Below are 18,565 nucleotides of genomic sequence, written 5' to 3' on the forward strand. Positions count from 1 at the left end.
TAAGTGGCTTCACCTCTCAGTGCCTCAAGCTCCACCTCTAACAAATGGGGATAACAGTGAAGACCAGCTGAGGGAGTCTATATAAAGAGCTTAGAAAGCACCTGGCACACAGTAGGTACCCTACTAGTGATTACTAGTGATGATGATTACTGTGTATCCCAATGTGAAACACGGATATGATTTTAAATGGGATGATGCCCCAAGGAACCCTGAGGACCTTGAACCTTTCTCTCTTTGGTTTGCTCTCCTAAGTGCTTAACCCACAACCCTACCTGTTCACTTGAGGAGGGCAGCTTATGAGGGTCCATGGTCAGGCTTTTCAGATCTTCTGATATGGTCTGAAGGTGAGTTATTTCCCCCAGCATGGAGATTTCTTCCTCCTGAAGGAAAGTAATTCACATGTTATCATCACGACTGACTCACTTCACCATCTCGGTCCTACTGTTTATATGAGGCTCACTGTCTAATCCTTTCAACTTTTCAGAAAAGGTACCCAGGCATTCATACATCTTTGTTGAAGGCACTACTGGCCCTTCCTTTTGGGAAATGGAAAGGAAAAAGAAATCGTCCATAATCACAGAGTGACTGGTGTGTCCCAGACAGTGGTGAAAAAGCCAAAGCAAACACATGGGCCTTCCTCAAAGTGTCTGGAGGCTAGCAGCCTGCTCGGAGGGTCTGCCTGTGTATTCTCACAGGATTTTGCAGCACAGCCTCCTCATCCCGTCCCCACGGGCTGAGGCCCTCCTCTGAAGTCCCTTGGCTTTAGTGGATGACACAATGAGGAGATATTTTGGTCCAGATCTGATAGGTCTTTGTGATAGCACGTGTATTCAATAGAGGTTAACTGCCTCCTTCTTTCTTGTTTTTTCCACCAACTTAATCAATGGCAAGTGAGGCAGGAACAGGGGACTACGGAAAAAACAGTCGTTCACTTTACCGAAGTGCCAAGCTGGGACTGTGGGCCCAGGCAAGAATGATCCATGGAAAAGGTCTATGCTCAGGAAACTACTCATATTTGGGTATTTTGCCAGGACTGAGGGAAGTGAGCCAGTGTCTTCCTATCGGCTTCAAGAATGGCTACAGCAGAACTTCTCAATTATGGTATGCAAATGATTTACTAAAAAATAAGTCTGAATTAATTTACTGAGGCTCTTCTCATATTAATAACATGGTCACTAGGTATTCAGCTTGGCCAGTGGGTCTCAAAATCACCTGAAGGGCTTGTTTAAAACACAGATGACTGGGTCCCCACCCCCAAAGTTGTGGATTCAGTAGGTCTGGATTGGGCTCGAGAATTTGCATTTCTAACAGTTCCCAGATGATGCTGCTGGCCTGGGGACCACATTCTGAGAAGCACTCTGCTAGTGGAACAACCAGTGCTAAGAACTGTGAACAAGGAGCGGGCCATGCAGCCATCCACAGCTTGCAGAGAATCACTGGTCTACAGAACTGATTCCACCATCATGACTCCTGACACACAGCCGATTCCCAATGACTCAATGAAGGATGGATAAACAAAGAGAATCTCCTCCAAACTACCAGTTCAAGCCTTCTGGAGCTTTCCACCAACTTACAATCACTGGCCGCAGCATCGAGATGAAAGTGCAGAATCGGCCACGTTCTTCAATCAAAGCCTTGCGGACTGCCTGCTTTTCGGTTTCTTCCAACAAGAGATATTTATCGTTGACGTCTTGGAGAGCGCTGTCCAACTGAGGCTGGATGTCACCTCTCCCTGGAAACAAAACAAAGAGCCCCAAGCGTGGCTTGCTGAAACACCAGCTTCTTGAACAAACGCCCCTCTTCCCTCGGGTCCTTGCTTGAGTGGAAACCACAATTTTCCAGCACTTAAAAAAAGTATTTATTTATACCCAGAAAAGATTTAAGGCAATTGTTTTTCCAGGACTAGCCATTTCCAATTTCCAGTGCCAGAAGGGCACATTGATCCTGGTTTATTCACGACAAGGGAAGTTTTCCAGGCTGACTCCTCATGTCTTGCCTTCTTGCCTTGTGCAACCCCTCAGAGCCTTCCGCCAATAAACCCCAGGACATGGCAGCCAGACAGTATTCCTTCCCTTTAGAACATTCTGAAGAGGCTAAGGGATGAACAAGGTGACAGCCTATGGATGTTTCCAAAAAGGGGCATAGGCTGGCTCTGCAGGCAAGCTCAATCAAAGAGCCTCTGTTTGGACCGAAGTTCCTGTCCGTTAAGACAAAGGAGGCGAGTAGCAGCTCTCCTGGCTCTGGGCGGCCCCTGGGAATCCTCGGCAGTTCATTTAACTCCCTAGTGGAGGGTTCTTAATGCTCTTCCTGCAAAACATGCCCAGTAAGGTCTCTGCTGGCAAAAAACTGAATGTAGAGTCAATGCGGAGCCTGGCCCACGTTTGGTTATCGCCTGGCCATGTCCACAGACCCCAGTTACATGGAGGCAACCATTTCTAGAGTTTAAGACAGGGTGTTACCCTTTCAAACTCCTCTAGGACTTGGTCGGCAAACTGTCTTTATAAATAAAGTTTTATTAGAACACAGCCACGCCCACTTGTTTACATATTATCTATACCTGCTCCTGCTAAAAGTGCAGAGGAAAGCTGTTCTAACACCGACTATATGGCCCTGAGACTCAAAATACTTACAACCTGGCCCTTTACAGAAGTTTTTTGCTGCATTAGAAGATAAACATGGGCAGTCACTGTGTCAGAGGGACTGATTATTGCAAATCTGATCTGTAGGTGCGGACAAGAAGGTGACCCACCAGGAAACCCAGCTTGCAAGTTTCCACACTGGGCTCCTCATGCAGGGGCTTCACCGATCAGTCGAACCAGAGAGAGAATTTCTAAACTCCTGCAAGACAGGGGCTGGGACTCTCCCATCCCAGCCCTCAGTACAATGCCAAGTGTGTATACAGGAAGTGCTCAATGAATGTCTAATAGTTTGAAACAGAGAATGTTAGAGATGGAGGTGGCCCGAGGGGTTCTCCAAGTCAAGGTCTAGAGAAGGTGAGGGACTTGTTCAGGGTCCTTCAGGGAAAATGAGCGAGCTGGGACAGAGCCCACACAGCCAGATCCCTCGATGTTGGACTCATTCTCCTCTGCCCCACCCCCTCAAGCTGAATGAATGAATTCCACTTGCCTCCTAGGAAGGCGCCTGGCCAGCTAATGTCTACCCCTCTTAAGATGATATAGAGAACTTTCAAGGCAGTGTGTCATTTGGTTTGAAAAAGAGAAAAAATTGACTTGAACGTCAGAATACATTCCACATTTTCTCTTGTAAAGAGATGAGAAAGCTTAATTTGGAGAAAGAGGTGGTCAAGCTTCAAGACATCCCAACAGAAAAGGTCGAAGGATTTTAGTAAGGAAAAGCCACTTCTCAGGCAGGGATTAAGTTCTAAGTGAGCACAGACAGGGAAAGTCCTATGTGGTCAAAGGTCACCCGTGAAAATGCCTCGGATGGGCAGTAAAGCACAGTAAACCCTCTGCACGTATAACTCTCACCAGTCAAGTAAGCACACACGTGTGGTGGGCACAGCGGCACGCAGGACTGAATTCCACGGAGGGCTTCTCTCCAACAATTACATTACAAAAGGATTTGCTGTTTAAGAAGTTCCAGCACATTTTCAAGGTGCCCCACTCACCCACTGCTCCATTTAGTTTCCATCGTGTCTCAGGATCACTGTCAGTTCCTCTAGTTCCTCCACCATTGCTTCAATCTCTTCCGCAAGGCTGCAGGGGAGTCAGCCCCACACATTAACCGGGCCACCGGACTATAGGTTTCCTGAGTTTTTAGTGGACAGGAAATCCGTAAGATCCTTCTCCCACTCTCTCCAGGGATTCGCCAGAGGGGCAAGAGCTCCCTCTTGAGGACACCCACTGCCCTCGGACATGAGCTCTGAGATGCAAGGCTGGGGTGTCACCAGCCCTATGAAACTGTGCGCTTTCTCTTCCTCTATTTCAAAATGCTCGCTTGTGCAGCTGAACCCACATACACCAAATGTGTACATGACACCAGCTCTCTGGCTGTGAAGTTCTGGAATGCTGTCAACACTCCCTCTTCTTCTGGATCCTGCCAAACAGCGAGGCCAACCTCGGGCCCTGCTGGGTGAGGCTGCGTGGTTTAGGGCTGGTCTAGAGGCCTTCTGTAAGTCTCTCAGTCTCATGTAGGATGTTCTAACTAATGAAATACGGAGCACTGCAGACCAAGTCAGAAGGTTCTTAACCTCAGCGGAGGAGGGCGGAGGGAGTTATAGGAGACAGATAAAAACACACAATGCCTGAGCAAACCCATTTGGATGTGCTTTGATTATGGCAGCAATTTCTTTTACTATCAGCCTATAACTATAACTATAAAGAAATTGGAAAAATGTCTATCTTTACTTCCTTTCACACGTTACAAGGCACATGTCTATCTATAATTAATAACACTGATGCTTAAAAATATACCTATATTGGAAAGCAAAGAGACTGCAACCAAGTGTTATCTAATCTGGTAAATATAAATTTAAATTATTCTATAATTATAGCAAAGTTATTCTAAATATGCATTATGGTATAATTAAAGGACTTTCAAATGGTAGTATCCTAAAATAAGTATAATCTGTAAAGATTGCTATAATTATAGTCATACTGAGTACATTTCCACTGAGGATATATCATAACCAAAAAACACAACGTTTATTTCTTAAATTCACTAACACAACATATTATTTATACAAAAAAACAACAACTGTGGAAGAAATTATTCCCTGTCCCAGTTGGAAACACTGGCTTTAAGATACAGTAATCTTTTTAGGTCCACCAATTCAGAGCTGTATTGGTGCTGATTTAATACACAAAAGCCCGTTCTTTTCACTCCTGTCAGCAGTGTTAGGAGAGCCACTGCTGACTCCCCCAGCACAGGTCCTGGCCATTCCAGCTTCCACGTGGGCCAACTCCAGCCTCTTGTTTCACCTCTGCTACTGCCACCTCCCTGGGCCATCTTAGTCTCCTACCCAGACAGCTGCAGCGGCCCCTAATATGTCACCCTGACTGCATGTGGACCAGCTTGCCCAGAGCAGCCCGCAAGTATTGTCACTTCTTGTCAATAGCTCCTACTGCTTTCAAGACAAGTCCAGTGTCTTTAACATGGCCTTCCCTGCAGAGTATGCATGGGTCAGCCCAGCCACTCCCAGCCTCACGGATTCTTGGACCACTCTCTCCCCTTCCTCCACCTCACAGGCCCTTCTCCATCCCACCCTCCTATACATGCTCCCTCCTCCCCACCTGCCTAGTGCCTGTTCATCCTGCAGGTCCAGGTCCTTCCGGAAAGCCCTCCTTAAACTCTCACCAGATTAGGACTCTCTTACCTGATCTCAGAAATTCCTTATATTATCCTTCACAATATTCCTCTAAGTACTAATTTCATCTTTATTTCTCTAGTTCTTTGATTGATGTCAGTTTCCCCTACTGATCGAGGAGCCCCACGAGGGCAGAAACCGCAAGTGTTTCTGCTCAGTTCTGTACCTTCTCACTCAGCACACTTATCTGGAAGACAGGTACACAAATATTTGCAAATGAATGAGGCACTGATAGAATGACTTGACCTGAGTTCGCCCATTGTCCTCAACCATCACGCCCTTAAATGGCCTAACACTATAAAACTAGCGAATTCCAGGACTGCCAAGCAGCCAAAAGAAGGACGGGGGTGCCTTAAATGGGCTTTCCAAACAAAATTCCTAAGCAAAGAACTGCTTGTGACCTTTTCTGTAAAATCCAAGTCGTCTCAGTCTTGAGAATTTTTTTCCACCACCAGTTTCCAGGTCTTGGTTGTATTCATACTGGAGAATTCTAATAAACAACCATCAGGGGCCCTTTCCTCCCCAATGGCCAATCATAGGATTATTCTCTTTACAGAAAATGCTCCTGGGGCAAAGCACTGTTAACGGACACCATGTCACGAGCCACAGCAGCATCCCTAAAGGAGAAAGGATTTGATTTTTTTTTTTTTTCAATTAAGTAGAGAGAGTATACAAAGCTTTCTAGAACAAAATGAAAATCTCACATCTTCCAAACATTTACATTTTATTTTCCTTAATGTTCAAGGCAGAAATTAATACTCCCTTTTGACAGAGAGTAGGCCAAGTGTCTTGCAGGACCACTAAGCTAGGACTGGGCACTCCAGCTCCAGGTCTTTCTCGTTCAGAAGCCCGCATTCTTTGTAGCTTCGTGTGCACAGCAAACGGAAACCCTGGGAACAAGCTGCAAGGAATTCCATGGTCTACGTGGTAGCAGCCTGATTAAAAAGCCAGCCAAGTGTAATTAGCGTTATCTGGAACCTCCCAGCCTCTTCGTAAACACGCTACAGCCCACCCCTGAGCCTCAGGGCTGACCCAAGCCAGACACCAGTCTCAGGCAGAGGGCTTTCCAACAGGAAGAACCAACCCAGGACACACGGGGCCAAGACTGCTGTCAGGAGAGCATCCAAAGTCATCTCTTTGTCCTGAGACAGACATGTGGACAAGCCATTAGAATCCCAGAGAATCACTTCCATCTGCCTCTGACACACACACACACAAATGCTGCATTTCACTCTAAGGTGCCCACTCTTTCACATTTTTACACCTCACAAATCAGGATGTCTTACAATCAATGGCGTGTCACAGTTGAATCGGCAGGTTTTTTTTTCTTTTTTTGTGGTCCAGAAAATAATGGTGCATCCTACAACTGATGGCATCCTGCAGTCAGTGAAATAGGGGATATGAATACAGAAATGGACATTCAAGGTGACGCTGGAGATTAGAATTTTCCAACCAAAAGAAGGCTATCCTTATTATCCTGATATAAATCTACTCTAATATCCTGCAGCAATTTTTAAGTGATTCCCAAAAGTGAAAACAACCAGAAATCAAAAGAAAGATAGATTTGATCAGAGAAGACTGGAGGCTTTCTTACTTAAAATTTTTCAAACACACTCAATTTCTGTTATTCTTTCAACATGCTGTGCCTCAGTTTCCTCTCATCTGTGAGATGTGAATCACAGTACCTAGCTCACATGGTGGTTGTGAGACCAAATGAATTCTTCCATACGATGCGTTCAGCACAACGCCCAGCACGTGGTGAGCACTTGGTAAGTGTCAGGTGCCATCAGCAGCAGCAGCAGCGTCACTGAAGTTGTCCTCCTAACACCGGGCACCCCTCAGCAGGGATAGTATGCCGGGCACAGTGGGGTTTTTAAAAATGAGCTTTCGGTTCCAGGTCCTCTTTGATGTACAGAAATGCAAAAGATCCCATAAATCCTTTCATTAAATGTGAAAGTTTCATCATCAAGATTTGCTAGTCCCTGAGCAATCTGATCAGCTGTTTATCGAAGCAAAGAATAAGAAGAGACAGCTCAGAGAACAACCAGAAAATGTCCCATACCGACCCGTGGCTCACCACCCGTCGTGTCTCAAGAGAATTCTCAGGTCAGTGAGACGATGCCTCCTCCGCAGCTAAAGAAATGCTCCACCTTCCGTCACCCGGCGGCCTGATCCAGAAACCTGCCATCCCCACTCCAGCTCCCCCTTCTCTCACGTGCATTTCTCCTGAACAGCTCTTGAACCCATCCCACCTCTCTCCATCCCTGTGGCACTTCCCTGGCCACTGTCATCTCTTGCCTGGACAACAACAGCCACTTGGTAACTGGGTCTCCAGCTGGGTCACTATTTAATCCAAATACACACATTCAAGGCAGAATTTTCCAGAAGCCAAGAAGTCTTCAAGGGCTTCACCACAGTCCTAAAAGTCAAGTCTTGAACGTGGTAAAAAGGCCATAATTAGGTCCTTCCTCACTTCTCCCTCGTCCTGTCCCTGAGGGAAGATGGCAGAACCACTCACATCTTTGTAAGGTCCTGAAATACAGTACATTCTTCCATCTTCCCTCAGCAAGGGGAAACACTCGTTCTTCCTCAACGACCCCCGCTCCGGGTTGGCATCCTCCCCATTACCACCCAGCCCCGCTCCCCCAATATTAAAGAAATCATCCAACTCTGAGAGTAACTTCCTAATTGTGTGCAGCCATTCTCACGTGTCAACTCCAGGAGGGCATGACTATGGACTGTCCACCACCACATCCCCAGCATCTAGCACATGCTCTGATCCCACGAGGCACCAGTCAATATTAAATAAACGAAACCCACTGCCAGCTTCCAGTCACATTGATTTTCTGTGTGCCTTCACACACACTCTCCCTCCTCCTGGAATGTACGTTCGCTTCTTATCCCACCCCATCCTTTCTCTACAAACTCTTAATTCTAAGAGTCTGCTTAAGCATCGCCTCCTCCTAAAAACCTTCAGCTCCCCCAGGGGAAATCCAGCCTCTGTATGCCTACAGTATTTCCTTCATAATGAACCGGATCACTTACGTTGCCTGTAAGACATTAGAATGCTGTGATATGATAAAATATATATATATAGACACACATTTGGTCTTTGCTCCAGTTCCTGCCTGGCACAGAACTTCCAAAACCCTTAAAACTTCCTGACCTAGAAGTGTTTTGTCATGCTAATGAGGTGACTCTTGTGGGGAGTAGGGGGGGAGTAGGAGTCTGGACAGATAGCTTCAGGATGGGAGATGGTTGCCAGAAAAACGTACCATGTGATTAGAGGGGTGGAACTTTCAGCCCTGACCCCTGACCTGTAGGGAGGGGAGAGGGGCTGAGGTTTGAATTCAATCACCAGCAGTCAATGATTTAACCAATCATGGCTACACAATGAAGCCTGGATAAAAACTGTCGAAGGGCGAGCTTCCTGGTTGGTGAACACACTGATGTGTGGGGACGGTGGTGCACCTGGAGAGGGCATGGAAGCTCTGCACCCCCAACCCCCCCACCTTGACACCCAATGTCTCTCTTCACCTGAGTGTTCATTTGTATCCTTTACAATAAACTGGTAATGCTAAGTACAGCCATGTGTCGCTTAACGACGGGGATACGTTCTGAGAAATGTGTTGTAAGGCGATTTCATCATTGTGAGAACATCGCAGAGCGTATTTACACAGACCTAGAGGTAGAGCCTACTGCACACCCAGGCTATATGGTACTAATCTTATGGGACCACCTTTGTACACGCGGTCTGTCATTGGCTGAAACATCACTACGTGGTACACGACTGTAAAGTGCTTTTCCTGAGTTCTGCAAGTCATTCTAAAGAATCATCAAACCCAGGAGACGTCAAAGGAAACCTTGAATTTGAGGTGGACTGGGCAGAGGTGTGGGTAACCTGGGGACCACCCACTGGGGGCTGGAGACTGAAATGGGGGCAGTCTTGTGGGACTGAGCCCTTAGCCTGTGGAGTCTACACTAACTCTGAGTAGTGAGCATCACAACTGAATTAAATGGCAGTCACCCAGTGTCAGAGAATGGATGTTAGGACATGAATGCCTGTGCCATCCTGGGGACAACCTGAGGGTGGGGACTACATTTCCTTCCTTAGCTGCCAACAGGGAGGCCCAGAGGTCTCCTATTTCCTGAATGAATGGAAGACCTGTTGCTTCTGGGGGCTCATCTGCAGCACCAAGGAGAATGTTGATGAATGAAAGAGAGGCACCAAATGTGAATCAATTAGCCCTGAAAACCTCGAATGGCTTCCAACTCGAGAGAGAGAGGACCACCACCTGGCCCTGCCACTCAGTCATGCACCGCACCATCCATTTAGTGTTCTCCAGGTAGATAAAAACCATTATCGTGCAAGGAATCAATACTGCAAACAAGCCGTCCTTTAAATTCTCTGCCTTTGTGTATTTGGTCAAAATTAACAGAGAAAAGCACTGGGCTGCTGCTGTGCTCTCCTTCCCCCATCATCTAAGTACCTCTCCCCCAGCTTCTGAATGCAGCCACAGGAAAGCCACGTGCTCCACACCTTGACAAGAGTCTCACTGTGCACAGGGACATTTCGGGGCCTTCGGTTCAGCTCCTGCAATCAGCCATTTGCAAGCAGAGTCACAAGCAGGCACTCAATGAACTGTGTCGGGTTAGGCTTTCCCAGAGACCAGCTCTGCAGAAGGGAGCTCGCAGCTCTGGGCCTCTGGTAGATCTGTCTGGCCTGTTTTTACCCAGAATTCTCAGTAGTGAAATATGGCTAACGAAACCCCCGGCCTCCGAGGACGACATGCTTTCATCTCAGACACAACACCCCCTGGCAGGAGCTTCCTGGGTTAAATCCCCATTTCTCTACTCATTTCAGCTAGGGACAGCTTCCTGAATGCCAGAGGAGGTCTAAAAAGCAAAACTGTACCACTCCTGCTTCCACCAAGATGGAAGGAGTGCGGCCGCCCCTTCGTTACGCTTTTCCCCCTGGGCCTGCCAGCACTGGGTGTAGCCTCGCAGGGCCAGCTGCTCCTTTCTCCCCGCTTACTCATCTGACTGCTCTCTCTGGGGTTTCCCAGGGCCAGACGTACGTCAGGCTGTGGCTCTCTAATGCTGACTCATTATTAACAAGTCCTCCCCTGTCCATTTCACACCCGTCTCCCATCAAGTAAGACTTGCACCCCTTTCAATTATTTCCTGCATAATTAAGCATGTGCACTCCCATAATGCCTTTCCCAAGGTTGGAATGAGAGACAGTGACTCAACCATTTTCCCCGCCGGGTGAGTGTTGTATCCAAATGCCCAGAAACACTGCAGGGCTGCAAGGGGACACACCACGTCTCAAGGCCAAAGCCATCGCCGTCCACATTCAGAGCCACTCCTGACTTCAGAGGAACTTTTCCAGCTTGAGTTCCAACAGAGAACAATTGTCCGTTTAGGTCCGAAGGACACTGTCACCATTCGTATGGGTGCTGTGAATGCCAACTGCCCCCAGGGATGCCCACGGGAGTGAGCGCAAATGTGGGTGGGGAACGTGCTGGGAGCCCCGGGCCAGCCCTCCCTCCACCTTACAATGGCATTTAGGAAGGACGGTTATTTTAGTTGCTTTGCAGACAGCCAACAAGCACTCGTAGGGAGGAGACTGCGGAAAATATTCAGAGATTTCTAGGTACTGCCACCTCCCTTCCAGGGCAGAGTTTGGAAACCCAGATTGCCAGAAACAATACAGGGTGGGCCACTCAGCTCCATCCTGACTCCAGCGGCCCAGGAGGTCCTACGAGGACGGCAATTCCTGACCAGTTGTGGAGACACACCCACGACAGACGTGGCTCACCGCCCCACAGTCTCCCTGCGTGGGCCACACCACCTTCTGAGCAGTCTGTCTGTTTCTTCTCAGCCTCTCCTACTCAGCACAGGAACACAGCAAAGGAGCCTCTGCCTTGTGCTGGGCAAGAAAGCCAGGCAACCCACCAACAGTTCAGACTTTGGGTTTGTTTACTTTTATTTTTTTGGTGAGGAAGATTTGCCCTAACATCCATTGCCAATCCCCTTTTTTTTTTTTTTGGTGAGGAAGATTCGCCTTGAGCTAACATTTGTGCCAATCTTCCTCTACTTTGTATGAAGGTTGCCTCCACAGCGTGGCTGATGAGCAGAGCTCTGTAGGTCTGCATCCAAGATCCGAATCTGCGAACCCCAGGCCACCAAAGCAGAGCACATGGAAGTTTAACCAGTTGGCCACAGGGCCAGCCCCTGCAGACTTTGGATTTTTAGGTGGGAATTTCCTCTGGGGGGGAGGTTTCCCACACTATCCCTCTCAAAAACCAAAGAGGGCTGGCTGGAGGGACTCAGACACACGCAGTTTTTACCACTGAGGCAGGAAGAACGATCCTCTCACTGACTGCAGGTTTTGGGCATTCTGAGAGTCATTTCTGGCAGTTTTTAAGCACGAAGAGACAGACGGGGGGATGTGTGCACACGCCTGATGCGGCCAGGGCTCACGTGAACCGCTCACGCCATGGAGAGGATTCAGCACAGTGCAGCCTCGTAAGAAAGGAAGGATGATGGGGCAAGAAGTTTTGTCCAGTTTGGGGTCTGAGCAGAAATGGGCCCAGTGACAGAATCTTCTGGAGGCAGGTCGGGGGCGGCAGGTCACTGAGGCTGAGCAGTGGAGGTCACTGTGGTTCTCATGTGTGTACTGTCCACCTGTGGTGGGACTAACGGCCCCCTGGAAGGCTGACTCAGGGCATCACACACACTTGCCCTCAGCGCACCCCTCTGCGCATGGCCACCCTTGGAGCTCCCGTCCAAATGGTGACAGCCACGTCCAGGCACATGCTGTCCCCTCTACCATGAACGTCCCATCTCCCCATGCTCCACTGTTGACCCCTTTCCATCTTCCTCATTATCCCCTCCCACCCCAAGCTTAGCTGGGTTCCTTCCTCTCTGCCCCACTGCTACAGCTTCTGCTCATACCCATCCCGGTACCCAAGCACACCCGATTAAACCAGTTGGTTTGCTTCCACGAGAGTCTCAGTTCCTCGAGGGAGCGGTGCACCCTGGCTGGATCCATTTCACAGAGCTGCAAACCGTTCCCTGTGGAGGCCCCCAGGCATTGCTTATGCAGGGACCTGGGGTTCAAGGTAAACGCTTCTAACTAGACCGAAGGAGAGTTCCATGGATATGTATTTTTTTTTCTCTTGTTAAACCAGACTATTTTAACTACCAATGAAACTTTGTTAAAATACACAAGTCCAGGCTCAAAAACAATTTAAAACTTGAAAAAACAATTTACGAGGGCTTCAAACCACAGAACCTCCTTATGTCTTTATGCCCAAGTTCACTGCCATTTATTATATGTCCCTGTGGCTAAGGCCTGTGAATCGGCCCCCGCAAGAGAGAACCAGAGGGGCCTGTGGAGACTTTTCCTGACGAAGACGTGCAGAATCTAAGTTAAGTTACAGAGCCAAAAGGCTGTGTGGTTTCTTCACTCATCCTGACCCTCCCCCGTCCGTCATTTAAAACAAATACAATGCCCCATTTACTCCATAGACTGACTCATGCCAGGCTCTCCGCAAAGGAGCTAGTAAAACTCTTGTGTCCTCAAAAGGCCACATATTGTACAATTCTCTTTATATGAAACATCTAGAATAGGCAAATCCATAGAGACAGAAAGCAGATGAGTGGTTCTCAGGGGCTGGGGGTAGGCAGAATGGGATAAAAGGCAGCGAGTATTTTGGGGGTGATGAAAATGCTCTGAAATTAGATAGCGGTGATGGTTTGCAGAACACTGTGAATGGACTAAAAGCCACTGAAATCTACACCTGAAAACAGTTAACATGGTGACGTTTACATGATATGAATTTTATTACAACAAGCAAAAAAGTGGCTGCGTCTTACCTTCCTTCCAAAGGTATACTAAAAAGTGTTCAAGCTGTTTCATAGTCACAACAGAAAGGACTGGAAAGGACCATCATATTTAAAGTTTCGGGGACAACTAGCCCAATGTCACCATGAGGGGAAGGTGAGGTAGAGCAGTGTTGCCCAATGACTGCAGGCCGTCCTGGCCCCGCCTGTCAAAGGACACCTGTGCGGTCTGGCTTTGTTGCAGATGACAGAATCCAATTCAAAACCCTCTTTGGGGCTGTTCGGTGAAAACACTCAGAGAACACTCGGGCACACTCAGGCCAGATAAACCACATGGACGCCTCACAGACAGACCTCTCCGAGACAGAGGGACAGCCACGAGACTCCAAAAGCAACTGGAAGGTTTAGCAGCAAAATCACCCACAGAATGAGCTTCAACATTCAGTCAAGAAGAATCATTCTGATTATTGAAGATCGGACACCTTTAAAATGAAACATTTCAAAACTCCACTGAAATAAGAAATACTTTGGTTCTTTTCTTTTTTTTTTTTAAATCAATTATTGGTTTTGAAAAGAACTTTGTGGTCCTGAGGAGACAAAGTTAAAGATATTTTGTAAATTTAATACAACCAAATCCAATTTGGGGATTATCAATTTTGAGGAGTTATCTAGCATAGCTGCACATATTTTGTTGGTGATATAAATGTACACATCCATATATATATTGGATATATATATGTATAAATATATTTATTTCCTGTGGAAAGGAGAGTTTGAGTCACTCTGTATTTCTTCTTTCTATGAGTCTAATACTGAATTATGAGGATACAAGAGCTCTTAGAATGTTAAGCTAACCCTTTAAAGGGCCAAACGTCAAAGAAAGAAAATGATCGAAACACATACACACACACACACACAATTTTCTTAAAGTTACAGAAATTTAAGTAGGCACAATTGATTGTTCTGAGCTGGTAGGAAAACTTGGGCCACCAGAATAGGTCTGGACACCCATGGAAAGCCCACAGCAAGGACCACACCGTGACCAGCCACCAGAGGTTCAAGATGGTCGACTTACCGAGAGCGTCCACTGGCGGGGGGGGCGCACGGTGAGAAAGTGCAGGATACACAATTGACACAAAAAGGAAAATAATAAAGTCAAACTGGTATTCGAGCAGCAGTGCTAGCTTTCTTTCACGTGTTAAACAGTCCATGGTTTGCCCAGGATACTTGAATTAGGGAATTAAACCCACCTCCACCTTCACTTCCCTGACTTGCTAATTTTCTCTCCTTCTCATCTCAACAGAAAATCTCCTAGTTAGGAATCATCACCCCTACAGAAACAGCAAGGTTTTTAAAAACAGAGATGAGGAATGTATTCCCATAAGAAGCCAATTAAAATGTTTTATCAAGAAAACCTTTCAAGTATAACTTACTGTCACTTGAAAGTAACTAGGAAAACCTAGGATACAAAGTTTTAAGATGGGGTGAAAATGGGAAAAAATGAGAGGACTTAACATTTTAGTATCCTAGCAAATAATACGCTAGCCTGGAACTCTGAGTTGGTTTATTAGGTTTATAATATTAGTTCTGCAGCCTCTGGTAAAAAAAAAAAAGTGATAGATTCGACTATATAAATGTCAGGCTCAAGGGTTCACATACTAAAATGCTCCAGTTCTCTCTCAAAGAAAGTCCCTGGTAAACTTTTAGTAGTTACAGATTGAAACAGAAGGCTTTGTCATAATTAATTCTTTAATTTAAATTAATAATACGGGAGTTAATTAAATGAGAAATGAGGCTGCTGACTTTGTACTGTAAGTTGGCAAAAGTCAGCAAACAACATAAAATGTTTCCCATGTCCAACCCTCTCTTCCTTCCCTGAGTTGGGTTATGGCCAATGCCAGGACCCCAAAGGCCAGGAGCTGACATCAAAGAGCGGGGCCATTTGGAGCTCAGGGCTATTGGGTCCCCCTCACGTCACTTTCTCACCTTCCCGTTGCCTTTGTCCCAGCCCCCTCACCTGCCAACAGCTGCTCTGCCATCTCTCCAGCCCCACCTCTCTGCCTAGTGTTTACTCCTCGTGTTCAGTAAGCCTGCCTTCCACAAAAATCGGTACATTCACCCACAGCTGGCACATATGCCAACTCGTTTTAAAACGGTTTTGAGATGAAATCTAATCAAAACCAAAAAACCATTAAAAGTTTTTTTTGATGGTCATATTTAATTACCTTTAGATTACAAATTACCACTCTACTATACTAAGAAAGAGTCAAATACAGAATGTGACAAAAGGTGATATCTGCAGAGTGAGAATTAAGGTAAACTAGTCACACACAATAATTACATCCCATGTGTCTGCCTGTGTCAAGGGCAGTGCTGAAACCATGTTGAAATGCACAGGCATTTGAAATTTTGAAAAGGAGAGTCAGAAGAATTTTTAGACCAAAGATCACAGTTTTTGAAAAAGGCACAGCAGAAAGCTGCTTGATAATTTCCTGAAAACACATTTAAAAGGAAGTGATTATTTGGCTGCATAAATCAGATTCAGCTCTAGACCAAAAAAAAAAACAAAAGGAACCAAAAGCATTTGTCCATTTTAATATGTGGCATAAATCTCAGAGGGAACTTCTAACACTTTACAAGCCAAGAATCCAGGAAGCTACCACTTGAAGGAGACAAAACAGATGGAGAAGTGTCCTAGCAAAAAGGGAAACTTCAGCTAACTAGATCCAAGATAACTAGAAGCCTCAAATAACCAGATTTCTTTTAGCTCTTAACTTGCAGCGTTCCTAGTCCATTCTCAGGCCAAACATCTTGTGGGAGAGCACTCCATAACACACACTCAGAATGATGACTCTGGTACCTTCTAGAAAGCTCCATTCACCCCAGAAATATACAAATGTGAGCACTTGGTCAAAAAAGAAAATGCACTTATATATTTTAGAAAAAATTTTTTTATAAAGGAAAGAAATAAATACTGTTTTCTGGTTGTACCCTGGAGTAACTAGAAAATCATCCAGAACATTCCAAGCTACTGATCTGACTTAGCTTGCAGACATATGTACACATCGCAGCCACCTTGTCTGGAAAGGATAGGATGCCTGAGTCTGTGGTTGGGGCTGAAAAGACGGATGCTGCAGAAACCCCTGATCAGGTACCCCAAGAAACCTCACAACTAAATGCCAATTACGCCCGAGTAACAGGACCAACAGCATCTCTTCATGTTACATAGTCCAGTCCACTAAGCATCCTCAATCTTTCTATCTGGCACCTTGATGGGAAGCTCGTTTGTTATCCTTTCTAGGTGGCCTGAGCTAGTACTGGGTGAGTCTAATTGCCAGAAACTTCCTTTTGTGTTGCACTGCAAACAACCTATCAGGTTTCCCCTGTAGGTCCAACTGCTGCTAATTGGACAATGCCAGTGACTTTGAGTGACAGATGAGGACTGTTTCAGCCTCCATGCAGAATTCTGATAAAAGGATTACAACTGCAACCAAGAACCTCTGAAAGGAGAACTCTGGAAGAGCAAAGGGAAATAGCTACTTTTTCTTACCTCGTCCTTTTCACCAAACTCCCAAACCTTTGCCAAGTCATAAGCATCTTCCCTGGACCCTCCCTCCAAACCCATTAATCTATCCTATCTCATAGCTGCCAGGCTATCAATGAGGTAGAGCTCAGCTCCAAATTTGTACCAGCCTGCTCTTCCACGGGACCTCAGATTTGATGGAATACAGTGACAGTTTTATTTATAAACATTTACCTCTAGAATCACTAAAATGTTACTGGCCAAAAACCCTGTTACTTGTCAAATTCTAGTTCCCAGGTGCCCTAGAACGTAGATTTGAGAAGCACGAAGACCAGAAAAACATATCCAAAACAAACAACTGAGGCCAATACTAACAGGAGATCTGATTATGGGAGAAAATTCTACTGCCTTTGTCCTGAAATGGTCTTCTGGTTTTTATAAGAACTGGGGGGATATTTTTTTTTTCCCATAAATGTCAAAGCTTAAAAATTTGTTCTGTCTTCACCCGCCCCTTCCACTAAACCATTCCATCCCTCCAAATGTATTTCCTTTTAATTCCAAATGAGAACTCCTTGTTTAAGAAAGAGGAAATTTAGTTTTGGGGATTTCTACCTAAAAAGGTCACTCCAAAGAAACACTAAACACAGAGCAGCCTGATGGGGGGGAAAAACCGATTTTATCAGTGGCGGTACAGCAAATTCAAAAACGTGGCATCAAAAAAAATAGTCTGTAAGGAATGTCATCTTCTCAAGTTCAAGCCCCTACATTTTAGGTCTTAGTAAAATGTTACAAATGCTTGCAAACTGGATGTAGCTAGATTTTTCTCTTCAAACTCCCAGTCCGTGCTGGAAGGGCTGAGCTGGGTCACAGAGCTGACAGTGTATTGGTTTATGAATGATGATAAGTGGGGAGGAGGGGCATCTTGCACCCGTCTGGGTTTTCCTCATTGACGTCCCATCCTCATGAACACCATGAAAAATCTCCCTACATAGCCATGACTCCCAGCTCCCACTGCAGCCATTTCTAACACTCTCACAAGACTTAATCAAGGGTTTCAGAGATTATAGGCTGTGAAAGATGGAGGAGAAAATGACATAATTTCTGTAATAATTACGATAGAACATTTGCATAAAGGCTTTTATGCATTATCCCAAGGCTTCCAAGAAATTTATAGGTTTCGTTACAACGCACAATAGGCACGGAAACTGTCAAATTTTGGAGACAAAGGCAGGGGGAGGGAACAAGTCAAGTACAACTTTGCAAGGGCCTCAAATTAACAGATATTCTGCGCTTGAGAACTTTAATTCAGATAGATTCCATTCACTTCTATCTGTTCTCCAGGGCCGTGATATGTAAGGAAGTCTGACTGAACACTTTCTGCTTCAAAGACAAATCAAGCACAGTTCATTTTCCCAAAGTAACACTACTAACGGCAGAATTTGTCAAGTTACCTTTTTTCGCTTTCTTCTGTAGTTTCAGCGTATCTGAGGACTTCTTTTTTATCTCTTGGCGAGCTTTCTTATATTCTAAGAGAAAGCAGAAGATTGAGTAATTTTATCACTTTGCTCAACAGAAAATGTTAGGAAGAGCCATTAATTTCATCACAGAAAGCATAAAGCATGACATGCAGTAAACAGCTTTATCAGAATACGATATGATAAAAATCTCACGATGCCATTTTACGCAAAGGGGTTCATTAACACAAAAAAACAAAATGCACTATGGTCTTTCTAAAGTGTTCACCCCTACCAGCTTTGAGCAGAGATGTCATTCAGGAAGATTTCACTAAAAATGAAAAATTCACAATGTCTCAGCTCCAGCATCAGGAAATATTTTCAATATGATCTACTTTCCCAAGGCCAAAA

At 45.7% G+C, this 18,565-nt stretch overlaps 1 protein-coding gene across 18 annotated transcripts in view; it reads right to left on the reverse strand.

Annotated features, from left to right (window-relative positions):
• Positions 1-18,565, reverse strand: part of MTSS1 (MTSS I-BAR domain containing 1) — a 161,387-nt gene that overhangs the window by 14,819 nt on the left and 128,003 nt on the right. For 9 of the 18 annotated variants that reach the window (XM_070222478.1, XM_023648948.2, XM_070222472.1 and 6 more), the window contains 4 exons: positions 18,152-18,226; positions 14,253-14,264; positions 1,575-1,732; positions 273-380 (listed from right to left, as the gene is read on the reverse strand). In XM_070222478.1, coding sequence (XP_070078579.1) covers positions 273-380; positions 1,575-1,732; positions 14,253-14,264; positions 18,152-18,226 — 353 coding nt within the window. The remainder of the gene's footprint in view (positions 1-272; positions 381-1,574; positions 1,733-14,252; positions 14,265-18,151; positions 18,227-18,565) is intronic. The other 9 variants (XM_070222479.1, XM_070222477.1, XM_070222473.1 and 6 more) reach the window with 1 other exon arrangement.

The sequence above is a fragment of the Equus caballus genome, chromosome 9 (assembly GCF_041296265.1).
Source record: "Equus caballus isolate H_3958 breed thoroughbred chromosome 9, TB-T2T, whole genome shotgun sequence".
NCBI classification, from domain to species: Eukaryota; Metazoa; Chordata; class Mammalia; order Perissodactyla; family Equidae; genus Equus; species Equus caballus.